The sequence below is a fragment of the Carlito syrichta genome, unplaced genomic scaffold (assembly GCF_000164805.1).
Source record: "Carlito syrichta isolate Samal-C Ts95f unplaced genomic scaffold, Tarsius_syrichta-2.0.1 Scaffold316208, whole genome shotgun sequence".
In the NCBI taxonomy this organism is placed as follows: domain Eukaryota; kingdom Metazoa; phylum Chordata; class Mammalia; order Primates; family Tarsiidae; genus Carlito; species Carlito syrichta.
The window spans coordinates 160,536-170,877 of record NW_007260304.1 but is presented as its reverse complement, the minus strand read 5'-3'; the positions used below and the strand labels follow the sequence as shown (position 1 = coordinate 170,877).

At 54.7% G+C, this 10,342-nt stretch overlaps 2 protein-coding genes across 3 annotated transcripts in view; both read right to left on the bottom strand.

Annotated features, from left to right (window-relative positions):
* The window catches only part of TMC4 (transmembrane channel like 4), a 15,439-nt gene extending 11,642 nt beyond the window's left edge, over positions 1–3,797 (bottom strand). The window contains exons 1-2 of one of the 2 annotated variants that reach the window (XM_008073861.2): positions 3,669–3,797; positions 2,588–2,801 (exon numbers count right to left, since the gene is read on the bottom strand). In XM_008073861.2, coding sequence (XP_008072052.1) covers positions 2,588–2,801; positions 3,669–3,747 — 293 coding nt within the window. In that variant the 5' untranslated portion in view covers positions 3,748–3,797. Of the gene's footprint in view, positions 1–2,587; positions 2,802–3,623 lie in introns of both variants that reach the window. The other variant, XM_008073860.1, reaches the window with a different exon arrangement.
* A 226-nt stretch (positions 3,798–4,023) lies between these two features.
* Positions 4,024–10,342, bottom strand: part of MBOAT7 (membrane bound O-acyltransferase domain containing 7) — a 12,893-nt gene continuing 6,574 nt past the window's right edge. The window contains exons 6-8 of the mRNA XM_008073859.1: positions 10,009–10,332; positions 8,033–8,209; positions 4,024–5,044 (exon numbers count right to left, since the gene is read on the bottom strand). Of these exons, the coding sequence (XP_008072050.1) occupies positions 4,657–5,044; positions 8,033–8,209; positions 10,009–10,332 (889 nt within the window). The 3' untranslated portion in view covers positions 4,024–4,656. The remainder of the gene's footprint in view (positions 5,045–8,032; positions 8,210–10,008; positions 10,333–10,342) is intronic.

Sequence of the window (10,342 nt, the reverse complement as noted above, 5' to 3'; positions counted from 1 at the left end):
AAAAAAAAAAAAAAAAAAAAAAGATGGCATAGTATTTGCACATAACCTACTCATAGTCAAATCACCTCTAGTTACTTAGAATACCTCATATAATGCAAACTTTCTCTAAATCACCTCTAGTTACTTAGAATACCTCATATAATGCAAATGCTATGTAAATAGTTGTTGTATTGTTTTTAAATTCGTATTATTTAGCTGGGTGCAGTGGCTCATGCCTGAAATCCCAGCACTTTGGGAGGCTGAGGCGAGAGGATTGCTTGAGCTCGGGAATTCAAGACCAGCCTGAGCAACATGGTGAGACCTTGCCTCTACAATAAATCAAAAAATTAGCTGGGCATGGGGATGTAGGCCTGTAGTTCCAGCTACTTGGAAGGCTGAGGCGGGAGGATTGCTTGAGCCCAGCCAGTTGAGGCTGTGTTGGCTGTGAGTGTGCCACTGCACTCCAGCCTGGGTGACAGAGTGAGACTCTGACTCAAAAAACAAGAGTGTATTATTTTTGTTGCATTGTTGAGATAGGGTCTGGCTCTGTGGCCCAGGCTGGTGCACAATGGTGCAATCATAGCTGACTCAGCCTCAACCTCTTGGATTCAAGGGAAGCTCTCCACTCAGCCTCCCGAGGAGCTGGGGTTACAGTTGTGTGCCACCACACCCACCTCATATTTATTTTTATTTATTATTATTTTATTATTATTTTTTGAGTTGGAATCTCACTCTGTTGCCCAGACTGCAGTGGCACGCTCCCAGCCACTGTAATCTTGACCTGCTGGGTTCCAGCGATCCTTCCACCTCAGCCTTCCAGGCAGCCAGAACTGCAGGCGTGCACTACCACGCCCAGCTAATTTTTGATTTATTGTAGAGACGAGGTCTTGCCAAGTTGGCCAGGTGGATCTCAAACCCGCGGACTCAGGCAATCCACCAGCCTCGGCCTCCCAAAGTGCTGGGATTACAGGCTGAGCCACCGAGCCTGGCCATTTCCTGATATTTTTTATTTGAACTTGTTTGAATCTGCGGACGTGGAATCCATGGATATGAAGGGCTATTTGTATGCCTTAAATCATGCACTTTCCTGTAGGCAAATATCATGAAAGAGTGAAAAAGAAAGAAAAAAAAAAACAAGCAGAGAAGAAAAGGAAGGAAGGAAAGGAGAAAGAAGGATGGGAAACATGGGCCAGTGTCGTAGGCAGCCCCAGCAGCCCTCTGGGGCTCACTCTGGGAAGGGGTTGGCACCGGGTTCATGGCTCTGCTGCTGATGTCGTGAAATGCAGCATAATTTTTGAACATGGGCACCTGCAATTTCATTTTTCAGCAAATTATGTACAGAGAAAAGGAAAAGAAAGAAGTCAAAGAGAGATGGGCTTTGAAGATGAGAGGCAGAGAAACGGGGAGGGGCAAAAAAAACCCCAGCATTATCCTTTGGAGGCCGCACCCCTTTGTAGGACAGGCTTCCCCTGCTAGATTTAAGTGTCCTAGGAACCCATCGGCATCAATGTACCTGCTAGTGTTGTTGTGAGAGGCTGCGTTCAGCTTCAGTTAACTTTTTAAAAGATTCTTTCAACGTGTTTGCCCATTGTCATAATGGGTGATTTGCGAGTGCACCTGCCCACACTATGCTGGGTGTTCTGCAGTTTTTGACCAAAAATGGCATGACACCCCCCTCCCACCATGTAACCCACCTCTCTATTCACCTGATCTTGCCCGAGCGACTTGTTTTTGTTTCCCTGGATGAAAATATTCCTCAAAGGGAAATGTTTTGTTGATGTGGAAGAGATGAAACAAAAAAATGGCAGAAGCACTAAAAGGCATTAAAATTGACAAGTTCAAAAACTGTTTTGAGCAGTGAAAAAAGCATCTTGATGGGTGTATTGCATCCAACAGAGAGTACTTTGAAGGTGCCTAAAGTTTAAACATGTAAGAATAAATACATAATTTTTCTGTCTGGGTGCGGTGGCTCACGTCTGCAATCCCAGCACTTTGGGAGGTGAAGGCGAGAGGATTGCCTGAGCCCAGGGGTTCGAGACCAGTCTGGGCAACTTGGCAAGACCTCGTCTCTACAATAAATCAAAAAATTAGCTAGGCGTGGTGGCACATGCCTTTGGTTCCAGCTACTCAGAAGGCTGAGGTGGAAGGGTCACCTAAGCCCAGGAGGTTGAGGCTGTGGTGGCCGTGAGCGAGCCACTGCACTCCAGCCCGGACTACAGAGTGAGACTCCTACTCAAAAAAAAAAAAACAAACAACAAAAAAAATCCCACAATTTTTAATAATTAAATTCTGGGTCTTTTGGGTCCTCCTTGTAGTGAGAGGCAGAGACAGGCTTGGAGAGAGAGGAGGGACAAGAGAGACAGCAAACCTGGGAGGAAGTTTCCCTGACTCACAGAAAGACAGGACTCCCTCAGAGACAGAGAAGTGGAGACAAAGACAGGGGAAAAAAGAAACCAAGAGAAGCAGCCCTGAAACGACAGAGAGAGAACCAAGTGAGGCCGAGGATGGAGTGAGACATAGGCAGAGCCCAGGGCCCCAGGGGAGATGCTCCTGGTCAGGCAGTGTCGGAGGGGAGTCATGGGAGTGTCGGAGGGGGAGGTGGGCTCACCTGTGTGCCCGTCTGGCCTGCATGGGCCAGGGCAGTTCCCGGGAAGGGTGAGGTTCTTGCAGCTCCTTTTGGGTGGCTTCTGTGACAGCCCGACTGCTTCTTCCTCCATCCTCCACCTCCTCTACCAGTGTCCCCCAAGGCAACACCCCAGGGCCTCGGTACCGGAGGGTGGCAGCACTGGGCAGTTCATTCAGCACAGAGGACAGTGATGGTCCTGCACACGAGGGCAGAGGGCTTGAAAGACCCAGGGTCCAGGCCCAAGACCCACCTCCCTCAGACCTGGGAGTTCAGGTCCCCTGCCATCCTTCCTCAGACCCAGGAGTCCAGGCCTCCAAGCCCTCTTCCCTCAGATGGAGGAGTCCAGGCCCCCAGCTCCTCCTCCCTCATATTCAAGAGTCTAGGCGTCAGCCCCTCCTCCCTCAGACCCAAGGGTTCAGATCCCCAGCCCTCCTCCCTCAGACCTGGGAGTCCAGGCCCCCAGCCTTCCTCCCTCAGACCCGGGAGTCCAGGCCCCAGCCTCTCCTTGCTCAGGCCCAGAAGTCCAAGCCCCTAGTCCTCCTTCCCCAGACCCAGGAGTCTGAGTCCCCAGCCCCTCTTCCCTGGGACCCAGGAGTCCAGGCCCCCAGCTCCTCATCCCCCAGACCCAGCAGTCCAGGCCGCAGCCCCTCCTCCCTGAGACCCAGGAGTTTAGAATTTCCAACCTCTGCTTCCCTGGGCCCAGGAATTCATACACCTAGATCCCTTCCCCAAGGACCCAAGTATCACCCATAGGCCCCTCTTATTCCAGGCTTCCACATCCTTTCCCCTCTTATTCAGAAGTTTGGGAACTTGACTGCCCTCCCATTCCTAAGACACCAAGACCTAGCCCCAGCCATCTCCTCTCCAGAACTAGGGTTCAGCTCTCCAGCCTTCTCTGCCTCCAGTCATCCCAGCCTCTAGCTCCCTTCTCCCTGGTAAACTCAGGAAGTGAAACCTTTGTCTTCAGCCCTCAGGCCCAGGAGTCTAGGCCTCCCCGCTCCTCCCCCAGGGCCTCTACCCGGCCTGAAGGTTGGACGGATTTGAGCTTCCCAGGATCTCCCACCTCCTCTGGCCCCTCGGGGGGCTAGCCACCCCCTAGAGGAGCCCCAGGCGTCCGATTCCCAGGTCGCGTTTTTCTCCATGGCCCCAGGCTCAGCTGCGTCTCTGTGGTCACCTGGGCGGGGTCTGCCCAGGGAAGGGAGGAGCCTGGGGCTAGTGTGTACCTGGCCAGCAGGTGGCCCAGAGGGAGTCGGGTACTTCCCATAAACTCAGGGTTGGGCTGCCAAAGGTCTCCTGGGAGCTGAAGTCCCTGCGGCATCCCGAGTCTATCACCTGGTCCTGGGCTGGGGCGCTCACCCATCTCACGGGGGACTCGGCGCCTCCCCTGGGTAGACCTCCCGCAGAGACTCACACAGAGATGTCTTTGTGCAACACTTTACTGGGAAAGATTTACACATTCTGACCTCAGGCCGAGATGACAGGAGTGTGACGGGAGCATGGAGGCCCTGAGGTGTCAAGCGGGAGCCACAGAATGGCAGTCGCAGGCCTGCTCATCTGCACCTCAGTTTCCCCTTTATGAAATGGGAAGTCTGTGCTCCCTCTCAAGAGTAAAATACTGGTCTGATGAGCTAAAATGGAGTGAGAGACACAGGAAAGGGCTGCCCACTCCCAGGACCTGGCCCCAAAACTCCTGACCCTCACTGGGAATCGGATTCCCCTTGGGCATGGGAATATGCCCAAGACACTGCAGTCACTGGCCTCGCAGCTCTGGGGAAGTACAGCACTGTCTGATACCCAGAAGCTGCAGAAGGGACATGTGAGGCAATACCCCGACTTTAAGGAGGGGGAAGTGGCCACCGGTGGCCCCAGGGCAGAGGGCGAGAGCACCCAGCCTGGCTTCAGTTAGAGGCAGGGTGTCTAGCTGGGGCAAGGAGATTCTCTCCAGGGCCCTAGCCAAGCTAGGGACCTCTCTTGGGAGAGGAGGCAGCGCCTGGTTCACAGAATCCCCAGAGAAGCCAGGGCTGGCGGTTGGCAGAGGGCGTGATGGGCACTTACTCCTCCCGGAGCTTCTCCGGGGCCAGGCTGGTGGCCTGGGACGTGGCCTTCCGCCGGCTGGGGCTGCCTCCACCCAAAGCCAGCCCCAGCCCCAGCACCGCCAGTGCCAGGAAGTGGATGCAGAAGTAGATGGAGGCCCAGTAGCGGAGGGTGTCACCCAGGGAGAGGAGCACAAAGCCCATGCACATGTAGTCGTAGGCGCGCATCTTCAGGAACCAGTGTACCCAGTCCCAGGCCTTCTGGCCCCCGGGGCTTAGCCGGCCTCGCAGGGCAGACTCCAAGCGGCCCTCAGCAGCCAGGCACAGCGGGATGGTCAGGAAGCTCAGGTAGTAGCCCGGGTGCAGGCCGTGCCAGTAGGCGCTCAGCAGCATGGTCCAGGCGCTCCTGGGGGAGGGACAGAAATCAGGATCTGGGAGGTCAGGCTCTTGAGCCCACTGTCCCCCAACTCAGGAATAGGACCCCGGCCCCTCCTCCCTCAGACCCAGAAGTCCAGGCCCCCAGCCCCGCTTCCCTAAGACCCAGCAGTCCAGACCCTCAGTCCCTCCTCCCTCAGACTCAAGAATCCAGACCCCCAGCTCCTCCTCCCTCAGACCCAGGAGTCCAGGCCCCAGCCCCTCCTCTCTCAGACCCAGGAGTCCGGTCCCTGCCCCTAGCCTTCCTCCCTCAGACCTGGGAGTCCAGATCCCCAGCCCTCCTCCCTCAGACCCAGGAATCTGAGCCCCCAGACACTCTTCCCTCAGACCCAGGAGTCTGGGCCCCCAGAAACTCCTCCCTTAGAATCAAAAGTCTTGTCCCCCAGCACCTCCTCCCTCAGATCTGAAAATCAGGTCCCCAGCCCTTCCTCCTTCAGACTCGAGCATCCAGGCCCCAGCCCCTCCCCCTTTATACCCAGGAGTCTTCTCCCCTACTTCAGAAGGTGGAGCAGGCTATGGGCCTTTGTCTCCTTCCCAGATGCAGAAGCCCAAGCCCCCATCCAGTCCCCAGCAATCCTAACCCAGAAGGCCCTCTCTTCCTTTAAAGATCTAACGTTTACTGGGCATGGTGGCTTACACCAGTAATCCCAGCACTTTGGGAGGCAGAGGAAACAGGATTGCCTGAGCCCAGGGGTTAAAGACCAGACCGGGCAACTTGGCGAGACTTCATCAATACAATAAATCAAAAAATTAGCCAGGCATGGTAGCATGAGCCCATAGTTTCAGCTACTTGGAAGGCTGAGGCAGAAGGATCGCCTCAGCCCAGCAGGTCGAGGGAGACTTTGGTGGCTATAGGTATGCCACTGCACTCCAGCCTGGGCAACAGAGTGAGACTCCAATTCAAAAATAAATAAATAAAAGAACCACTGGTCTAAACACTGAAGTTCCAGGCTGGGCAACACAGTGAGACCTTGTTTCTATGAAAAAAAAAAAGCTGAACATAGTGGCACACACTTGTAGTCCCAGCTACTTGGGAGGCTGAGGCAGGAGGACTGCCTCAACCCAGGAGGTTGAGGCTGCAGTGAGTTGTGATTGTGGCACTGTACTCCAGCCTGGGTGACAGAGTGAGAACCTGACTCAAAAAAACAAACAAAAAAAAGCACACTGGGGTGCCCTGGGCTTTGAGCTGACCCTCAGCCCAGAGTTTTCAGTATCATCTGTCCCTGATGCTGCTCAAGTGTCCACCTCCGACACCAACCCCCCTCTGTAAGCAGCAGACTCATATAACTGCCCATCCCCACCGGAAACCCAATAGTTGCTCAAGGTGATGAGCCTGAACCCATTCTGCCTCCTCCTCCCCTCCTGCTGGGCCTTCCTGCTGGGCCCCCTTCTCAGTCACTGGTGCCCATCTCCTGGGACTCGTGTTTCATTTCATCCTTCTTGTGCCTGTGCCTGGTTCACACCCAGCCCCAATGCCCCTCTCAGATTCACTCGCTGCTAGGCCACTGCTCCCCACCACAGGACTCCATCACCTCCCACCTGGATGGCCCCAAGGCCTCCAAGTTTCCTTTCTGGCTCTACCTCCTGCCCCTCCCCAAGTTCACTTTCCACACAGAGCCAAAGTGGATCTTTAAGAAGTAAATCAGATCAGGTACCCAGGTAAGTCTAGCTTCAGAGCCTGACTCCTTCGTTATGGGAATGCGTCATGGTATATCCTGACTTGTCAGGTGGTTCAGGAAAGGCTCAGTGTCACGGAGTACATTCCTAACCTCCCTGAGCCTCAGTTTCCTCACTTTTTTTTTTTAGTAGAGTCTCACTTTGTCGCCCAGGCTGGAGTGGAGTGGTACACTCATGGCTACTGCAGCCTTGACCTGCTGGGTTCAGGAGATGCTTCTGCCTCAGCCTTCCAAGTAAGCTAGAACCACAGGCATGTGCCACCATGCCTGGCTAATTTTTAAAATTTATTGTAGAAATGAGATCTCACCACATTACTCGGGCTGGTCTTGAACCCACGGGCTCAGGCAGTCCTCTTGCCTCTGCCTCTCAAAGTTCTGGGATTATGGACGTGAGCCACTCTACCCGGCCAGTCTCCTCATTGTTAATATGGGACTAGGCCAGACACAGTGGTTCACACCTTTAATTCCAGCACTTTGGAAGGCTGAGGTGAGAGGACTGCCTGAGCACACGGGTTCAAGACCAGCCTGGGCAACTTGGCAAGACCTCATCTTTACAGAAAATCAAGACAAATTAGCTGGGTGTGATGGCACATGCCTGTAGTTCCAGCTACTTGGAAGGCTGAGGCAAAAGGATTGCTTGAGCCCAGCAGGTCGAGGCTGCGGTGGCTGTGAGTGTGCCACTGCCCTCCAGCCTGGGCGACAGAGTGAGACTCCAACTTAAAAAAAATGATAATGATAATGAGTCCTCACTTCTAAAAACTGTAAAGCCAATAATGTCTAGCATACAGTCTCCATGCCAGAAATATCAGATGAAGAATAATAAAAGCGAATATACACAAGCACTCATATGTCATGCCTCACACTAAATACAATTCACGCTCTATCCCAATTCATCCTCCTATCTACCTCTAAACCAGTGATAAATAGCATTATCTCCATTTAAGGATTGAGGGAACTGAGGTTAACTAACTCCTCCTCAAGGTTCCTCAGTAACTTGCTTGGTCAAGATCCCACAAAGTCTGGCAACCCACAGGACTCACAACACTGCTTCTGTTGGGTGAGGCTGACTTTACAGAAGTAGAAACTGCGGCTCAGAGAGGGGGAGTGACTTACCCCAGCCGTAATGCCTCTTGTGGGGCAAGACAAGAAACAGGCTGAATAAACCACAACTCCCATGAGCCTTAGGGGCAGGGGCCCAACCAAGGGAAGCTGCATGCTGCCCTGGGGCCTTCTGGGAGATACAGTTCTGTGGTGTTGTCTGAGGCCAGGCAGGGCTTGCTCACCTCAGGACATAGGAGCGGGCAGGTGCACTCTTGTAGATATACTGCGCCAGCCACCACTGCACCGTCATGTTCCAGTAGCGCATGCCATCCCGCACCCGCACACAGAAGTCCGTACCGTAGCAGTCGATGTTGCGGATGGTCTCATAGTCGTACTCCAGGGAAGCCGCCTTCTCCGGACTGGGGGAGGTGGAGGATGAGGGTGGGGGACAGACATGCAGCTCAGCCAGGCCCCCTCCCGATGTCTGCTGCTGTCCCTGCCCCGGATGCTAAGGAAGGGATTCTGGCCAGGCAACGGCCCTCTGGCTGTCAGACTTGCTAGGGCAACAGGGAAGGGTAGCCCAGACGGAGCCTTTAGGGGAGAAGGGTGGGTGGATCAGGGGACAGTTCACCAACAATGGAGTTCCCCTCCTCTGGGTAACTCACAGGGCCTGCCATAACCATGAGAAGTCTTGAGGGGCTATGGTTGCTGAGCTACGAGTCCTTTAGCAACTAAGCTTGGAATATTCAGATAAGCCTCCAAGGATGGTCCCTTCTGAGTTGTCAGATACTGTGGTTGCTAGGGAAGTACCATCCCTAACAACAAGGTGGTTCATGGTTGGTAGGGAGATGTTCTAGGCCCTCATGAGGTCTCAGTGATCTCTGTTGCTAAGGAAAAGGCATTCCTTAGCAACAAGGCCTTGGATGTTTGGAAAAGCTTCCAGAAAGGGCCTTTTTTCCTGGTCCCTGTGATTGTTGGAGAAGTGTCACCTCCAATAATACAGTAGCTCCCAGGTCACTGGTGGCAACAGACCCAGCAGTGGGGAATGTCCTTGGCCCACATGAACCCTTGGTGGCCTCTGTCTGATGATAGACGGGGAGCCATCTTTTAGGAATGGGGGCCCAGCAGATTTAGAAAAGCCCTCAATCCCTGCTTGACGTGCTCTCTCTAGCAGCTGGAGGTCAGCCCAAGGTTACTAGGGCAGTGGCATTAAGTACATGTGGGGTGTCATCACCTTCACAAGAGAATGGCAGTTTGTGATGACTAGGGGATGGCACCACCCTAGTAGGAAGGAGTAGTTCATCATTTACAGTGAAGGGCTGTTCCTGACCTGAGCCCTAGGCAGAGGGCTGACCTTGGTTGCCGGGAACTGTGGGCAGTCCACTCCTGGTTGCTAGGGGTGCCATTTCCCTAGCAACACTGGGGCGTTACTTCCTCAGCAACAAGGGTGCCCACTAGCAGTGCAACTCCCTAGCAAAGAAGGTTTGGGGGTGCGTGGGGGGGCGGTATCACTAGCAACAAGGGTCCAGGGAGGCTGGGCTTCCTTAGCAACAGTAAGAAGGAAATGCCGTTGCTAGAAATGGCATCCCCTCTGCTGGGGGATTCAGGGATGCTGTTTCCTTGGAAACAGAGGACAACTCAGAGTTGCTATGTGATGACATCCCCACAGGATGGGGAGCACTGGCTCCAGGCAACAAAGGGGTAGTTCAGAGGTACTATTTCCATAGCAACAAAGAGCAGGACTTCTTGACAAGAAGGGGCAAGACCACTGTTGTTAGGTATCCCGGTTCCCTGGCAAAGAAGGGCTGTTCAGTTGCTAGGAAACTGTATCCCTAGCAACAGAGGGTGACCCACCACTACCAAAGGATGGCATCCTGAGCAACCAGGAACAACCTGGTTCTTGGGGTGACACTTCCACGACAACGGAGGAGCACTAGTGTTTGCTAAAATACCACCTTCCTTTCCCTAGCCCCGGAGGGCAATCCACCATACCGAGGGGTGGCAAGCACTAGCAACAAGGGGCAATCTGTGGGTACCAGGGGTCTGTTTCCCCACCGACAGGGGCAGGCCGGCCGTGGTAGCCAGGGGGCAACACGCGGCTAACTTCAAGTGGTGGCCCTGCATCCCTGCTCCCTGCTCTCCTCCCTGCTAGGGGCAGGGCCAGCCCTTGGTGGTGGGGCCTGCCGGGTCTTGGAAAGCCTCCCTCCCGCCGCCTGACCTGCTGGGGGGTGGGCATTGGAGGGTGGGGCCGCCCCCGGCCCGGGCTTTGGCGGCCACGGGGTAGGCCCCGAAGCCGGCGGCAATGCAGCCGCACTCGGCGGCAATCCAGGCCACGTAGAAGCGCATGCGGAAGGCGAAGAAGACCGGGATCATGTAGAAGAGGCGGGCGGGCAGCGGGCGGGCGTAGAAGGCGTCCTCGCGCACGGCCTCCAGTGGGAACAGGTGCGAGGACAGCAGGAACAGCAGCCCGAAGAGCGGGGCTGGCCAGGCGCGGCGCAGCAGGGGCCGCAGGCTGGGCACGGCCTCGGGGAAGGGCTGCTCCCGCCAGTCCC